Source organism: Mustela nigripes, chromosome 6 (assembly GCF_022355385.1).
Source record: "Mustela nigripes isolate SB6536 chromosome 6, MUSNIG.SB6536, whole genome shotgun sequence".
NCBI lineage: Eukaryota > Metazoa > Chordata > Mammalia > Carnivora > Mustelidae > Mustela > Mustela nigripes.
Genome location: NC_081562.1, coordinates 38,248,760 through 38,267,107, shown reverse-complemented (window position 1 = coordinate 38,267,107; position 18,348 = coordinate 38,248,760). Strand labels below are relative to the sequence as shown.

Here is an 18,348-nt window from a genome sequence, read left to right as displayed (position 1 = left end):
TGGTGATTCACAGACCTGTACCCCTGGGGATAAAAATATATGTTTATAAAAAATAAAAAATTAAATTAAACAAGGTAGAAATGATATAAAAAATGAGGGATCACAAGGTTGAAAAACCTAGTAGTTAAGAATACCAGAATGCTGACCACCGAGAAAAAAATAGTTTCAAAGTGCTGATGATGTTAATTTTTCAATGAATATGTGATAGCTAAAATAAGAAAAAATGAAGAAATATTTAATGACTGAAATAAACTGAAGAAGGGGGATGTTTTATAAAAAGATCGAAAAAAGCCATTTGATTTAATAGGAAAAAACCTTTATCCCAAGGAATATGTGTTTACTAGAGAAGGGTAAGTTATAAACTGGGTATTTCACTTATATGGTTCTCTCAAAAATGTAAGAAAATGACGTGTAAAGATTTTGCTAAAATGACAGATGTTACACACTTTCTAGGAATAATTCTGTCTTTTTTAAGCACAGGCCAAACATTCTAGACTTGAAACAATATGAAAATGAGCCTAAAATATAGTAAGGGGTTAGAAAGCTTTATTTTAAGTAAAGTAAAATATATGAATGGGGGAATTGTTTAGATGGTAGCATTTGTATATACTTCTGATTCAATCAGTTGATTCATTGACAGAAAATGAGGGAAATAAATTTAAACTTACATCTGGTCAGTGCTATTAGTGAGCATTTGGGCCAAAGGAATTATTTATGGTTTCAACTGATTCATATCTGGTCATGTATTCAGTTAAGAACTAACTCTTTAAGAATCATTTATTGAGAGTTTGTGTGATAAAACAAGAAGATCCTGGTCTCAAGTAACTTGTAGCTGTATGTGAGGTACTTAAATGTAATTGTCTGCCAATTAGAAAGCAATAGGAGGTATAGTGATAGAGTTTGACTAATATATCGCAGAAACAGGTCACCTAATGCAGTTCATAGGATGGTCAAATAGGTGTTTTTGGAGGAGGTGACAGCTAAGAGAAATCTTAAAAGAAAGTGGAAATTAACCAGGTAGCAGTAAGACTATTTCAGCCTGCAGATGGCAGTATGAGGAAGATATAAAGATGAGAAACTGGATGGTTGGTGAGATATGACCCAGAAAGGTTCTCTGTCTTTGTCATTGTTTAAAACAGTGTTTTTCTAAATATAATGCTTGGATTGCCTACATTTGTATTACCAAGAGTACGTTTTAAAAATACAGAGCCTAGTATTGCATCCAAGACTAGGAAATAGAACTGCAGGGAAACTTAATCTTTACCAAGATTGACAAATGATTATGAAGAACATTATAGTTGAATGGTGATTTCGAAGATCAAAGAAAGGACCTAGATTAAAGAAAACATCCTAAAAATAACTCTATTATCTTAGGTTCATATTAGTAGATAATCTTGTAATCAACATGTATTAAGGGAAACGGACAGAAAGGCATAGGTAACACAGAAGAAAGTTAAGTTTTGAAGAAAATAAGGGGCAACAAGTTTAGAACAAATACTGAATATAGAAAGATACAACAAAGGAATAATAAAATAACTAGAAGTTGTGAGAAGCTGTAGCAGCAGCAGAGAAATAAATTTTTAAAAACTTAGGAAATAGTTTATATTCAACAAGAAGAAATGGAAACATCTGAATTCTACTTCTTCTTCTTCTTCTTCTTCTTTTTTAAGAATTTATTTATCTATTTGACAGACACAGACCACAAGTAGGCAGAGAGGCAGGCAGAGAGAGAGGCAGAAGCGGGCTCCCCACTGAGAGCCCGATGCAGGGCTCGATCCTAGGACCCTGAGATCATGACCTGAGCTGAAGGCAGAGGCTTAACCCACTGAGCCACCCAGGCACCCCCTGAATTCTACTTCTAATGTGTATATTGAAACATAAAAATTTGTCTAACATTTGTAAACTTATTGTGTCATTTTAGGTAGAAGTGGATTCCATTGTTGTGCCTCTGCCCTTTACAAAGCAAGAACTATCCATAGAAGATTCTGGTACCATGTATGTGATTACGACTCCAGCTGGACTAATCATAAAGTGGGCTCACCTTACAGGGATCATAGACATTCATTTTGGCTTTCAATTTAACTTGTCATCTTACACAGAAGGACTCTGTGGTGAGCATTGCTCTTCAAATCTTAATTTCTTTTCATTTTTTTTTTCCTGTTCACATTACACCAATGGCCCCTGATGCCCCACTTTTCATATTTGAGGTGTAATGTTAACTCTCAGTTCCCCTGTGAATACTATTTCATCCCAATAAATGGGTTAAGAAGCAAGAAGTAACATTTCAATTTCCATATTTTATGAAAATACATGTTCACTACTACTATCACAATACTGTTTGTATTCCTACTATATTCTATATCTATCCTACTATATTCATCTTTATTAATTACTAATAAAGTACCAACTGTTATTTTATATACTTGAATTTATTCAATTCTAATAATAGCCCTCATAAGTTGGTATTAATTTACAAGTGAGAAATATGAGTTACAGAAAGATTAAAGGCTTAAATGGGTTTGTTTCTTCCTTATTATGTTAAAATTCGAAATAAGGGAAAACTTAGTTGCTTAAGTCACGTTGAAAGTTACATGCCGGGAACAAACCATTCTCAATATTTATCCCAGTTTTATTATAAAGTATAATGCCTAAATGTATCTTTACACCTGGTTAGTATCACATCATTTTACATAGACACATAAAGAGTTATATTTTTTTGACACGTAGTTATAAACTAAAGGAAACAAATTTAAAAAACCCAGGTACACAACAAAATAAAAAAATATAATACTGAATTTGATATCTGATGGAGGTTATTCTCTTTGTAGCTCTGTGCTCTGAAGAGAACATCAGTTTCCTCATCTTTAAAATGGGAATAGCAACATTCTACCTTCAAGATTGTTGTTAGGGTTGAATGTAAAAATTAATGTCAAACACTTCACACATTGTTTAATACACACAATAAATCCTAGCTTAGTAAAATATATCTACTTTAATCTCACCAAATATTAATTGACTAAAAGTTTATGGATCACCTTCTGAGTGTTTGTGGACTCAGTGTTTGGTATTGACAACATAAAAACAAATAAGACTGTGTCCTCTCTCTCAAAAACTACATAAAACACCCAGATTTCTTCCTTAAAGCATTTAGTGAAAAGTTTTGTATGCAAAGATTTTACCTTTTTTAAAGGTTTACCTTGCCTATTTATAGCATGCTATACATTGCACAAAGTTCCATGGGGAATGAAGATTATCACTGTGGAAATAGCTATTTTTGAGTATGTACAGTATTGGTTAAACATAATCCATAGTGTTTATTGAGTAATACTCAGAGACTTTAGGAATGCATATTTTCTCTGATGATTTATCATTTCTGCCTGCTATGATTTCTCTTTGATCTTGTGGATTTTTCTCCTTCTCTTATTATCAGCTTATACTTTTACAGACACACTCTGCTAACTGGATTTTTAAATAATCACTGTTTTATTTATTTATAGAGAAGGGGGTAGGATTGAATTTTTGCTAACTGAGGGTCACCCCCTAATGTTTATGACCTCCATAGTGGGTGAAGAAGGTTTTTGTTAGAGGGAAATCTGGGTGCTGTCGGGTCTGAAAAAGTTGCAGCGAACAAGAATATGACCCAAATTGAGCATGAACACCAGAATGGGAGATCTGTATGAATACTTTGTTCTGGCCAGAACTGTGAAGTGTGTAGGACTGGTGGCTGGAGTTGCAATAAGAACAATTTTTCCTAGCAGTTACCTTTTTCCAGGAAAGTTTAGACTTAAAAAATAGTAGCTGCTTGACAATATAGTTCACTTCACTTGAGTTTTTTTATTTGTTTCTTTTCATTGCCTTCAGTCATTTGTATATGACAAAGCAAATATGGGAGCAGCAACCTTTATGATCTTAAATATGCCTACTTGAGGATTAAGATTTGATACTTGAAAAAAATGTTCAATTATATCTTTTGTAGCCGGTGCCTTGGGGATTAAGAAAAAATATATCTTAAGGTATGGTGGGCTTCAGATAAAGTCTGATCAGGGTTCTGGGCTGATTTTCTGCCCTCGCCTTGAATCTGCACTCCACGGCATGAAGAGTAAGCTCTTCCCCAGTCTGGCCTTCCTCAGGAAGATAGAGGGCTATAGCAGATCCAAGCATCATAACCACCAATAGGCCATGTCATCATAAGGAATAGAGATTGTCTATGTCTTAGAATTTCGAGGTCAAATTCTGTTTGGCAGTGGTTGTTTAAATGTTGAATGTATCCATGTGTCTAGGTGACTGCCTAACCTGACTGGTGTATTATCTGTAACAGTTGTTAATGCACAGGAGTAAGGACTACCTTTATGCCAATCGTGGCCTTCTCCTGTAATGGTGATGGGGCAGGGATACTTCCTGAAGCAGAATTTAATGTTTTCAGGCAGGGTTTTCCTGGAGGAACGGATGCCGGGAGGCAATCATCAAATGCCCACCACCTTAAGGAATATCTTGGAAAGCTTAAGAACTAGTTCTTCAATTGGGTGATAGTGGTAATAGTGAAGGAGTGTGGGAGTGGAGTCAAGCTCCTCTTTCTTCATTTTCTATCATCTTTACACATTTCTTAACTTCTAGGATTGTGGTTTCTTCCTTATTTGGTTAAGAAAACTCTGTATTGGGGTACCTGGGTGGCTCAGTCATTAAGTGTCTGCCTTCGACTCAGGTCATGATCCCAGGGTCCCACATTGGGGGTCTCTGCTCAGAGGAAAACCTGCTTCTCCCTCTCCCACTACCCCTGCTTCTGTTCCCTTTCTCCCTGTGTGTCTCCCTGTCAAATAAATAAATAAAATCTTTAAAAGAAAAAAAAAAAGAAAAAGAAAACTCTGTACTATTTTATCAAAGAATCAGATACATAATTTAAAAATCCATCAACATTAAAGTGAAAGGATATACATTTGGAACCTTGTTCAGTAAGTAATTTATTCATTTAAAATCAATTATTAAGATGATATATTTCTGCTGCCTACATTTGGTTTGAGTGAAAAAGTTTTTCCTTCTGAATGTCACATATCTTTCTAGGAATTTGCAATGAAGATCCGGACGATGATCTAAGGATGCAAAATGGCACAATTATTACAAATATGGAAGACATAGAATTATTTATTGAGAGCTGGGAAATTGAGAAATCATTTGAAGTAACAACAAGAAGACCTGTTAGGAATTGTACTGAGCATGACTGCAGTCACTGCATTGAGCTATTGAAGAGAAGAGTTTTCCTTCCATGCCATAATAAAGTAAGTTAAGGGAAACCATAAATAAGAACTGTCATGTTGGATGTGTTGAGAGTTAAGCCAATAAATTCCTGTTCTTGCCATGATGTTCTTCTCCTGGAAATAGTTTAGCCCCAAACTTTCTGTCAGTATGCTTTGGATTTCAGAATCATTTGCTTTTATAGACTTAAAGAGATAGGAAGGATACTTACCTTTTTTTCTCCTATGTTTTTTCAGAACTGTATCTACAGTTTTCAAGAAAAAATGAAATTCTGTCCTATGAATAAATGCCTCTAGGAGAAAGAAATCAATGTCACTTGATAACCAAATAGAGAAACCAAGACAGTGAGGATATTGTCAGTTCTCTATGATCTTGGCATCTTAGGTGTATACTTGTAGTAGAGCCTGTCATATATTCAATTTAAACATTTTTTATTTATCTCCAACTTTCTGACTTTATGTGACTAGTATATATTTTAAGTAATCTCTGTCATTAAAAAAGAAAGGTGTATTGTTAGGGACACACAGGACAGATAAATATGGCATTTCATGAATCCTTTAGTGAGAGTTTGTGAGCATCTAGTACTTCCAAGGCATCGTGTTAAAGTCCTATGACCCAAAGATGAGTAAGACTCTCCCACCTCCCATGCTAGATTATGGAGTGTAGATCCCATAATTCTCACCCTGCCCTATGAGTTCAAAATGGCATATCTTTTGGGAGCTTCAGTTTTACTTGGAGATATGGATGCAGATGGGTTTTAAATGTTCACATTTTTTTTTAAAAAAGCAAGTATATAAAAATGAAAAAAAATAATACTTTAAAACTCAGTTTAGTGTTATTTTAATGTCTTTTTAAAGCACATGATGTTTTGGACACCTGGGTGGCTCCGTTGGTTAAGGGTCCGCTTTCAGCTCAGGTCATGATCCCAGGGTCCTGGGATCTAGTCCCGCATTAGACTTCTTGCTCAACAGGGAGCCTGCTTCTCCCTCTGCCTGCCACTCCCCCTGCTTGTGCTCTCTCTCTCTCTCTCTCTCTGACAAATAAATAAATAAAAATAAGATCTTTAAAAGAAAAAGCATGATGATTTTTTAAATGATGTGTTTTTTGTAAAGATTTTATTTATTTATTTGAAGTTTCTTTCACTTACACTTAACATACCTGCCAACAACCATCTTATCAAGGTGTATGAGGTCCTCTACCCTCTGGCCCACCCACTTCTCTATCTTCCTCTTTGCTGTACCCTTCTGGCTTACTAAGCTCCAGTCTCCTGTCAACTCTTTGAATATTCCAAAGTTTTTCCTGCCAGTGGGCTTTTAAACTTCTAGTTTTCCCAGCCGGAATACTTCTCTCCTCTGATTCATTTTAGTGTGTTGACTCCACTGGATCCTATTCAAAGCCTTTTTTTAGTTACGAGATCTGCAGACAGAGAATAGGTCTGTGTTATTGACCTTTATGCTCCTCATGCATAGGACAGTGTCTGATAAGTAGTTAGGTGTTCAATAAATTAGGAAAGCCTGCTTAAGTGAATATATGAATGGGGGATATAGGAGGTTCAGCTTTTGTGGTTTAACTGGAAAGGTATCTAACTTTTTACTTTGGATAAATTAAGTCATGTGGGATTTCAAAGCAAAATACCCAGAAAAAGCTTGGAAACGTAGTTCTGGGGCTCAGAGGAGGTAAGTTGAGGCCAAGGATCAGGTTTGGGGAATTATTTGTGTATGGGTTTTTTGAAAGATTTTATTTATTTATTTGACACAGAGAGAGATCACAAGCAGGTAGAGAGGCAGGCAGAGAGAGAGGGGGAAGCAGCCTCCCCACTAAGCAGAGAGCCTGATGTGGGGCTTGATCCCAGGACCCTGAGACCATGACCTGAGCTGAAGGCAGAGGCTTAACCCACTGAGCTACCCAGGTGCCCCTGTGTATGGATTTTTTAAAATAACAATAAATAATGTGCAGTGTGCCTGAGTCTGCTCTGTACATTTACCGTATATTAGCTCACAACTATCTTAAGTAGTACTAAGCTTATGAGTAACTCTTTAACTTACGAAGAAACCGAGGAAAAAATTTAAATGCCCAAGATGGTGGTAGGAATCCGGGAAAAACATCTGTCGCTTGTAGACCTGACTGTTGAGGGTGAGGTATAGAGAAACACTCAGAATCAGAGGCAGCAGAGGAGCTGACATTGGACAGGAGAAAAGGCAAGAGAATGAACTACACACAAAGTTCAAGGAGAGAGTTTTAGGAAGGAAGCTCTCCGTTTCCGATTCTACAAGGAAGATGCCCATGACCTCAGCAAGTATTCCATGTGAAGTACTGGAAAGCAAGGGAATGCTATAAAGAAGACTCAAAGAATGTAGAATCTTGGTCTTTACAGATATGGCCTTTGAAGTAGAAATGATGGGATATGAAAACTGCTAAGTATTGTTATCTGGCACCTTGAACTCTGTCAGAATTTGACATCTGCATGGAGATGTTTAGTACGTTTGCTGAATGAAATGAGTAGAGGGAAAAATGGAATAGATGTTGCTACAAGTTAAATTATTTAGATATCAGGCATTTTAAAGTCAAAATGAAACAATCTATAGGAATAAATGTCTTTAAATTGAAGCATGTCAAATGATTTAAATTATTCAATGTTCAATATTGATACATAGTTTTTGAGAAGCATTTATAACCTCATTTAACAAGTAATACCAAGTATCATTATGAAATGCTTCAGAAACTTCCAGTTTTATTCCTCATAAAGTCCCATTCTATATATGGAAAAGACAATTGTGACCCAAGGTATAATATCAGAAATAGATTTTGCTGGGTCCACATAATTTGTTTCGCTTTCATCTTTATAAGATAGACTTATATACATTAGTGCAGACAATATTTACTTTATCCAAAATGTATTTTAAAATATTGTCACATTAGTGGGTGCCTGAGTGGCTCAGTCGTTAAGTGTCTGCCTTAGGCTCAGGTCATGATCCCAAGGTCCTGGAATGGAAACCCACACAGGGCTTCCTGCTCAGCGGAAAGCCTGCTTCCCCTTCTCCCACTCCCCCTGCTTGTGTTCCCTCTCTCACTTACTCTCTCTCTTTCAAATAAGTAAATAAAATCTTTTAAAAAAATATTGTCACATCAGAGGTGACATCTGGAATCTAAGGTCTAAGGAAGATCTGTAATAAGTATTAACTTGCTACCCTTTGATTCTCTGAATAGTTTTCAACTAACATAGGGCCTTTAGCGAAATAAAACAATGTAACTTATCCCAAGGCCAACTGTGTCTCTAGGTTTCACCGAAGAGCTTTTGTGAAAAGATGTGGATCAATTATACCTATTTTTGGAACTATGAATGCGACGCACTTTCTGCCTACGTGGCTCTGTGCAACAGGTTTGACATCTGTCTTCAGTGGAGAACACCTGACTACTGCTGTAAGTAGTACTTTTTCAAGAATATTTCCTAACAATCCAAAAGCATTGCATGTTTTGCATTCACTTCTTTTTCTTTTCATTTTTCATAAATTATTCTGAATAATTATTCATAAATTATTTTTTACAAAAAAATTTTTTTTTACAAAATTTTTTACAAAAAAATTATTTTTTACAAAATAATTTCCTAAGGATAAAACCAGATAAAAGCAACCTGAAAGTTAGGGGTCAGCTCTCCCACACAGTCTAGTTCTAGTTTTATTCTGATCTAAATCTAGGGTTGGCCTCAACCCTCCCAAAAGAAAACCTAGTCCACAAAATATTAGTCAGCAAAACCAATGGAAATATTGAAGTTACAGGGGGATTGAATAGGCACTTTAATTCTGTATCCCGGAGCGTATTTTGTTGGTTTCAATTCAATCTGCCTCATTTGCCCACTGCTTGTCCCCTAGCTTGTGAAGAAGACGCATATTTTTCTGCTCCCTTTTCCTCCTTTCCTGACACAGTATCCACTTCCTGGAAACTTATCTTTCTGGCTTTCTTTGATTGATATCTGGATTCAGCCTTTTTCCAAATACATGTTCATGTTTGTGGATCCTTTTTCTTTTGTTTGTATTCTTTGACAGTTTTTATTTATGGGGCTCATGTTTTCCAAGTTATGATGCTTTTCATAAAAATTTTATTAAACCTATATCCAATCCTGGGTACATTTCACAGAAAATATTGTTAAGAAATAGCAATTAAATGGTTTAAGGGTTAAAAGATGGTCAAAATGAATGTTAGTGAGATGTTCCAAAATAAAATAAAAGTTTTCATTTTCCCCAGGAGAAAAGGTAAAATATGTATAGAAAGGATAGCATATCACAAACACCAGTTATATGACTTCATTTCAGAAATAGGAGTGCCTGGGTGGCTCAGTGGGTTAAGCCTCTGCCTTTGGCTCAGGTCATGATCTCAGGGTCCTGGGGTTGAGCCCCACATCTGGCTCTCTGCTCAGCAGGGAGCCTGCTTCCCCTCTCTCAATGCCTGCCTGTGATCTCTCTCTCTCTGTGTCAAATAAATAAAATCTTTAAAAAAAGAAAGCAAGAACGCAAGAACGCAAAGCCGCTCCTGGCGTGCCCTACCATCCCTTCCCTCTCTTTGCTCCCAGAGGTAATCACTATTCAAGAGTGGGTTTGCTTGATTCATAGGAAATCTGTGACATCTCTAATTTTAATAGATACCATCAAATTGTTCCCCACTGAGATTTTACCAATTTATACCCCAACAGCTGTGTGTTCATCTTTTAACAGTATGATATTTTAAGATGACTGAGAATCCAAAGAATTTTCTAAAACATCATTTAGAAACGGTTCAGCAATGGTAGTTTCCTTTGACAGTGAAGGATTAAACCTAAACACACAGCATTTTTCTTTTTTATGGCTTGGTTGAGTTACATACATAAAGCATATTTCTGTGCTTATTCTGAGTAGACTGTTGTATCTCCCCACTACCAGAGAAATCACTCCATGCCAGCGGACTCAGGATTAATGCCAACCAGATTTGGGCTGCCTCTTGATCATGTTCATTTGCTACAAATCAGATGAGCTTTTTCTACCATAGCATATCATACTAGCTGGACCCGGGAAGATACTCAAAAATACCTATTGCTGGGCACCTGGGTGGCTCAGTGGGTTGGGCCTCTGCCTTCAGCTCAGGTCATGATCTCAGGGTCCTGGGATGGAGGCCCCTATCGGGCTCCCTGCCCAGCAGGGAGCCTGCTTTCCCCTTCTCTCTGTCTGCCTCTCTTCCTAATTGTAATCCCTCCTGCTGTCAAATAAATAAATATATTAAAAAAAATACTATTGCTTATTTTGTTTCTAATTTTTGGTTACATAATACATGAAAAATGAAATTTGAAGAGACGGAAATGGGCCAAATGCATTTTCAGAAAGAAATCTGATATTTTTTCCTTTCACTTAATCATCCAAATAGATGACCTTTCTCATTAGCAAATTCTGTCCTCTGTTATTCATAGCTCTGAGTTGCCCAGAGGGGATGGAATACCAACCCTGTGTAAAGACCTGTGAAGCAAGAACATGTCTGAACAGATGGTTCTATGGGCATTCCTCGTGTCTGAATTTAAGAGAAGATTGTGTGTGCAAAAATGGAACCATCCTTCACAGGCCAGACTCAGTCCAGTGCATTCCAGAGCAAGAATGCGGTAAGCAGCGGAGGGCAAAAATGACTGCCTGGGGACTCGGCAAATAAATAAAGCTTGTTTAGATCTTGGGGAGAGGTGCTGAGGAAGATTGAACAGGTCCCCTTAAGTGTTGGAAAGAAAACCAGTGTGTTTGTAGTTTGATTTTATGATTTCAATCCAAGTTACCCAAATTAGATGTTTCAGTGGTGATCTGGTTTTATTGTTGTTGTTGTTGTTCCAAGTTTTTGTTTAAATTCCAGTTAGTGAACATATGGCGTAATATTAGTTTCAGGTGTATAATTTAGTGATTCAACATTTACACACAATACCCAGGAGCTCATCATAACAAGCTCCCTCGTTAATCCCCGTCACCCATTTAACACCTCCCCACCACAGTGAGGCAGTGATGATGTGTTTTAATCTCTATGCCTGTAATAACTAGGTGAAGATATGATTGATGAAGAATTAAGAGCATAGGATGTGAACTCAATTGAAATTCTAATTATTTCATGTAATAGTGATTCGTCTTTACCTCTTTGAGCCTGGGTTAGCATCAGTAAGATGGGAAAAATAATAGCACTTATCCCATTAAGTTAGTGTGGGGATGCATAAATAATACAAACCAATTTGCAACAGTGCCTAGAGAAAAATAACCACTCAAGAAATGTCAGATAGTGTTATTATATGGGAGAAAATATTTAATTTTTCTACTTTCATATTCAAACCATTTCATTCTGACTCATCATCTCAGTGGTGGTTGCAGATGAAAATAGTGCAAAATTGAGAAAATTACAGTACAGAGCTTATCATTACGATTAGAGGAAAAGAGATTAAGCTAATAATGAAAGAGAATGGGCAAGTAGAAGCAAAATGCATTTATAGTTCCAGAAACAAGTTTGTGTTTGCCATTGAGAAAAGTATTTGCAGAAGACTTTGAGAATAAACAGGCATCTTTGGTTTTTTAGGGACCTGTGAGGTTGGTTTGATAGTAAAGAAAATAATACAAAAGAAGTTTATTTGAGGCTAGGGATATGAAGCTCACTATACTCCTCTCCATCATTTTTAAAAGAACTACCATTGGACTGTATTTATCACTAAGTAAAACTTGAATAACAAAACTACATAATCACTAAATAATAAGTCACTAAATAATTAGCTACTTCCCACATTTAGATTTTAAAGCTGACTGACATGTTTTGAATTTTCATATGACAAAAATGATAAATATATGATAGGGATTTTCCCCACTGAGTTTGAATAGCTAATATTGAAAAACTAACTTAAATTCATTTTACTGAGTTGTTCAAGCTAAATAAATTATATTAATAAGGAAAAATGAATAAAATATAATGAACAGATTATCTTATGTATATAAGGGCATTCAAATTTACAGATAGTTATAGAAGGGAAAAATATTTTTGTAGACTATATGACAAATTTCATTGAAGGAAAATGTAAGCTACAAGCCGATTAAAAACAGGACTTTAAAGAAGGATAAATCTGTGACATGTTATCTATGTCATTAAGCCAAGTCATGGTCTGAAATGCAAACATCACAGCCTGATTTATTTTAATGTCTAGGTTATGAGTGATGTAACATTGTCCATCTTTTTAAGCATGCACGGATAGTGAAGGTCAACCTCGCTCTGCTGGGGAGGTTTGGAATGGGGGCATTGACGAATGTGCCCTCTACAAATGCTTGGAGAATGGAAGTATTATTCCTATAGAACCTGATTGTGATGAAGAGCCCTCGCCGATTTGTGAGCGAGAAGCTGAAGTTGTCCTGGGTATCATTGATAAGTGGACCTGCTGTACAAAGGAAGTTTGCGGTACGTGTGCAGGCAGAAGCCTTCCCATTTGTCAATGCCACAAAATGTGTTGATATTATTTGTGAAAAAAGCAGGGCATGCATAATGTTTGGTAAACAAAAGGATTGAGGTAAAAACAGAAATATGGCCATAAATATCATTTATATTTTCTCAAAGCAAGTTTTTCTCATTATGGTTTTGTTGACTTTGCAAATAAACATGCAAAACTCTGGCTATAAGCGATTAATAGTGTTCAATAATATGTGACAAGGTAAAGGTTCTGGGAGTCTTTGACTTATGACAACTGAGGGTGAAAGGGGAAATCTGCTACCGTTTCACATTTTCCCATTTGTAAGTTGAATGTGCTTAATTGCTCTGCAAAAACATCCACAGTAAGAATCACTTCCTTGATTTGAGTTAGCACAGGATTTTAGTTATATTCACTAATATTTTAGTGCTTCTATTTCTTATTTCCAGGATGTGACATGACTTTATGTGAAACTGCTATTCCAACATGTACGAATAGTCAAAAATTGGTTGTTGGCCATAGTCCTCTTTCTTGTTGTCCACAGTATCAATGTGGTGAGTAATCAACTAGGAAAAACAAGAGTGGGGTTCATTGTTTGTTCAGAATAGAGGATTAGATTCTCATTCTTTGGGTCAATAAGAAAATGATTTGTCATAAAATACTGTGGAGTTGTCTTGCTAAAGATAGTTCTTTTTTTCTTAAGATTTTATTTATTTATTTATTTACGATTTTATTTATTTGACACACAAAGTGAGAGAGAGAGAGAGGCAGGCAGAGGCAGAGGGAGAGGCAGGCTCCCTGCTGAGTAGAGAGTCCGACATGGGGCTTGATTCTAGGACCCTGGGATTATGACCAGAGCCAGAAGCGGATACTTAAGCCACTGAGCCACCTGGGTGCCCCAGAATAGTTCTTTTTTAACCTGAAATTTCTTTGTGTATAAAATCTCTCTCTATATAATATAGTTTATATAAATCTCATATATATATATATAAATTTGAAGTTTATATATTAACACATGGATTTAGATAATTAGCTCATTTTAAAGATCTTAATCTTAGCAGAAATATATAAGAAATAGCAGGTGTGATATTGTAATTTATAATAAGAAATACATATTCGGTCTTCCACCCCATTCTCAGTGAAGCAATCCCTACCCTGAATTTCATAAATGAGGAGACCTATAAAGGTGTCTTTTGTTATGTTAATGTGATGCTTTTGGAAAGCCTTTGGCTAATCTGATAATGGGGGGTGGTTGCCAGGGCAACCAATCCTGTGGTTGGAGGGTTAGAATTTTCAGTCCCACCCCATGACCTCCAGGGAGGGGAGAGGGCGTGGAGGTCGGATCTGAACTTCAGTAGCCAATAGTTAATCAATCATGCCTATGTAATAAAGCCTCTAAAGAATGAGGTTTAGAGAACTTCCAGGTTGGTGAACACAAGGAAATTCAGGGAATGGTGTGCTCTGAGATAGAAAAGCCCCCTGTCCTTTCCCTATACCTTGCCCTATGCATCTCCTCCATCTGGCTATTCCTGAGTTATATTCTTTTATTAAAAAAATAGTGATCTGGTACACAAAGTGTTTCTCTGAGTTCTGCTGGCTGCTCTAGCAAATTAATCAAACCCAAGGAGGAGGTGTGGAAACCCCTGATTTATAGCCAGTCAGCCAGAAAGGAGCACAGGTAACAAGTGGGGCTTGTAACTGGTGTCTGTAGATAGTGTCAGAATTGAGTTGAATTGTAGGACACCCAGCTAGTATCTAGAGAATTACTCCGTGCTGTGTGGGAACCCTCCCCGAGCAAATACACACTGAGGTAGCAGGTTATATTTAAATTCAAATAGAACTAAACCATATGACTTCATTTATTTTATCGTTTCATTCTATACAAATTTTCAAATACCTTGGTGTTTCTGCAGAATGTGACCCATTGAAATGCCCCAGTATTTCAACACTAGAATGCAGAGAAGACCAATTCATGATTCAAGTCCAACAGGAAGAGCCTTGCTGTTTTTCTCCTCTCTGTGGTGAGTGTTCTGTGAGAAAACTTTTTGGAACAAAGGGAGGGTGTATGGAAAATCTCTTATTTGACATGAATTTCATGGGACCGATGGTAACCAGTATTCTGGTGATACACTGATAGGAATTCAACCAAATAATGACAGTTGAAAAGAAAGTATGACATTTTAAATGACTCGACAATTATTACAGTTAGCACTACTTTCTCTTATTATTTATATGGAATATATATATATATATATCAGTCAAAACATACTTAAGGCAATATAATTTTTTTTTTCTTTAATAAGGCTAGTACCAGTTGTTTTTAGAGAAAAGTTTAGCCTTGGCTTTCCTTGAAGAACCAACTAAAATAATGGACTCTGCTAAGCCTTCGGAGAACCTCTTTAAAATTTGATTTTATATATCATGTATGATATTTGTGTGAGCATGGTGATGATAGAATAGAATGGCAGAAATGAAAAGTGTCTGGGAAAAGAATACATGAGCTATATATTCTGTCCAATGAAATAGACATGAAAAAAATAAAAAGTATTCTATTTTCCATTTCAAGTAAATCTTCAGATCAAAGACTGGTGATTAATGTAGGTTTCAGGTGTATCTATGGAAATCAAAACACATCTCTTTTTACCAGTTAAGGTTCTTTGGGTGCAAGTGGCAAAATGGACTGATCACAGCTAGCTTACAGGCAACCAGTTACTGGAAGGCTTGGGGATCAAGATTTTGTAGGATCAAGATGAAGCAGAACAACCAAGCCCTGGGAAGGAGAGACACCATCAGTCCAGGTGGCAGTCACTAATGACTGAGTCAGCAACATCCATTTCCTGCCCTGGTGTGCCTCTGTTTTGATTCAAATGCCATAGAAAGAGTTTCTGATTTGTCTAATGTGGGTTGTTCCTACACAGAGGACTGCTGACAGTCAGGCACCTTTATTAAGAGTCATTCCAAGGCAGTGTGGGTGGGACATTTTGTCAGGGTCTTTCAGAGAATTGTAATTGAAGTGGGAAAGGGATACTGAACAGCCCAAAAGAACAGGTGCCTACTCTATTATTCTTCCATAAATTGGAGTAATCAAAGGTAGCAAATTTAGAAAACTGAAGTAAATAAGTCAATGACATTTTGATCCCAGGAAAAAGAAAATTGTTCTAAAAAAGTTAACACTATTTCTGGTAAGATGGTGTTTTTCTCTGTCACCGTGTTTGGAAAGCACATGCATGATAGTACTGTTTTCATGACCAGGTGAGGAGATCTGTCATTAAAGCCTTATTTTCCCTGTTTCTTATTTTATTAAACATTATTTCATGTTGATTTTTACGTGTGTGTAGTAATCCAAATTGATGGACAGTTTGTTTTTAGCTCAGTTGTGACTTCTGGCTTTTCATTTTACCTTCAGTTTGTGAATCTTGCACCGAACTTATTCCGCTATGTACTGATGGGGAATTTCTCACTGTGGATCTTAATACCACACATTTCTGTTGTCCACGGTATTATTGTGGTAAGTGTATCTTAACTAACTTAAAATATTCAGCTATACCTAATATTTAAGAAGCCCCATGAATCTTCATTGCGCTGTTATGTCAGACCTTCGTTGAATTCTACATATAAAATATATATTAAGTATATGTAATAATTTTTCACATCTAAGAGCTCTCCTTGGATAATATTACCTCCCCAAAATAGATTACTATGACTCTTCTCATATCCTAGAATTTCCTGCTTCCCAGGTGATTCCATACATTCTCTGCTTCCTTTCTCTTCTTGGATATCCGGCATGTCTCAGGGCCCTTCACCTGCTGCCGTAGTTCTACTACTGTTCTATCTGCTTGGGAGTCCTGTATTCCGTCTCCAGTGATACATGGCAAGTGAGCGGTGGGAGAGAGATGAGTTCATGCACTGCATCAGCAGTGGCTGGGAGCTAACTGGTAGGCAGTGAGGACAAGCTTCTACAAGAAGTTAATCATTATCCATGGAATTTTTTTTTATTTAGTTTGTGACCCACATCTTTGTCCTGCACCACTACTCAACTGTGCAGAGGATATGAAGCTTGTGAAAGAAAATGTATCTGGTCAATGTTGTCCAACATGGCATTGCGGTAACTAATTTTTCATACTTCATAGTTTTTATTACAGTATAGTGTAATATTCTGACCAATGTAAATATATTGATTTTTGCCTCCTAGAATGTAGCTGTGAAAACCTTGTTACGCCAACCTGTGAAGTGGTAAGAATACATATTTTGATTGAATTGTCATATTATTTAAATCAGTTTATCCTTCCTTTACACCTTATTTCTGAGTTCTCAGAGTAGATTAAAGTAATATACTCTGGTATCAGGGAGCAATAAACCCTTTTTATTTCCTGGAGATAAGAAGATGTAATCCATTATTTTTTCATTGGTGACTGAATCTACTAGCCTCATATCCATGTCATATCCATGTCAATGAAGCCAAACATTGAAAGAAAGAGTATCTCAATATTAAGAAGTGTTTCCAGTGATTGTTCAAGAAATTGTGCCAATGATGCATCTATTGTGGAGGAGGAGGGTATATAAACATGTAACTGTTGGTATTTTCTTAAGAGTTATCTACAAACATTTTGTAAATAAGGAAGTTGAGGTCTAGAAAGAGCAAATGATTGACCGAGATCTTTAGGACGATAACAAGGGTTGTTTTATGTCTGTGTCTCCTTTTGTGTATTCCTTTATTCTTCTACTCTGCCATAACTCTTTCATTTCCCTTAGAAACTATAGCCCAGACATAAGTAAAACACAAACAAAAAAAGTAGGTTGAAACTGCTTTGTTTTCATTCCTGCCTGGACTCCTCTTACCTCGCTTCATTTTCCTCACCTGCAATATAAAAAGAATGACAATACCTATATCTATGAATAAAATAAGTTAATATAAATTACTTAGATAGTACCTGACACACAGAAAGAACTCAATAAGTATTATCTGTAATTATTATGATAAAATAAACACAATACTCAGAATGTTAACCACAAGTTACAGATTATCACGGAGAACTTTCTAGGGACGTTAACCATCAAGAAAATTTTGGAAGAAAGTGATAGGTTAGGATATTGGATGAGAGGCATTGAACTATTCTAGATAGAGGCTAGGTTGAACATGAATAAGTGCACCAAAGTATGAGGCAAGGTACGTATGCTGATAGATAGCAACTTCTCTCACCCTTGAAAAAACCATGCAAATCTTGGTTTCAGCTCAAATCATGATCTCAGGGTCATAAGATCTAGCTGCACATTGGGCTCTCCACTCAGCACAGAGTCTGCTTGACATTTTTTCCCCCTTCTTTCCCCTGCCCTCACCCAACTCCGCACTTGCACTTGCATCCTTTCTCTCTCTCAAATTAATAAATTAAGTAATTAATTTTTTTTTAATTTTTTATTTTTTATAAACATATATTTTTATCCCCAGGGGTACAGGTCTGTGAATCACCAGGTTTACACACTTCACAGCACTCACCAAAGCACATACCCTCCCCAATATCCATAATCCCACCCCCTTCTCCCAAACCCTCTCCCCCCAGCAACCCTCAGTTTGTTTTGTGAGATTAAGAGTCACTTATGGTTTGTCTCCCTCCCAATCCCATCTTGTTTCATTTATTCTTCTCCTACCCACTTAAGCCCCCAAG

General features: G+C 36.5%; 1 protein-coding gene across 2 annotated transcripts in view; it reads left to right on the top strand.

Annotated features, from left to right (window-relative positions):
• Window positions 1–18,348, top strand: part of OTOGL (otogelin like) — a 137,209-nt gene that overhangs the window by 107,796 nt on the left and 11,065 nt on the right. For both annotated transcript variants that reach the window (XM_059404684.1, XM_059404683.1), the window contains 10 exons: window positions 1,922–2,111; window positions 5,059–5,273; window positions 8,529–8,670; window positions 10,685–10,870; window positions 12,466–12,678; window positions 13,135–13,239; window positions 14,599–14,706; window positions 16,092–16,193; window positions 16,686–16,790; window positions 16,878–16,918. In XM_059404684.1, coding sequence (XP_059260667.1) covers window positions 1,922–2,111; window positions 5,059–5,273; window positions 8,529–8,670; window positions 10,685–10,870; window positions 12,466–12,678; window positions 13,135–13,239; window positions 14,599–14,706; window positions 16,092–16,193; window positions 16,686–16,790; window positions 16,878–16,918 — 1,407 coding nt within the window. The remainder of the gene's footprint in view (window positions 1–1,921; window positions 2,112–5,058; window positions 5,274–8,528; window positions 8,671–10,684; window positions 10,871–12,465; window positions 12,679–13,134; window positions 13,240–14,598; window positions 14,707–16,091; window positions 16,194–16,685; window positions 16,791–16,877; window positions 16,919–18,348) is intronic.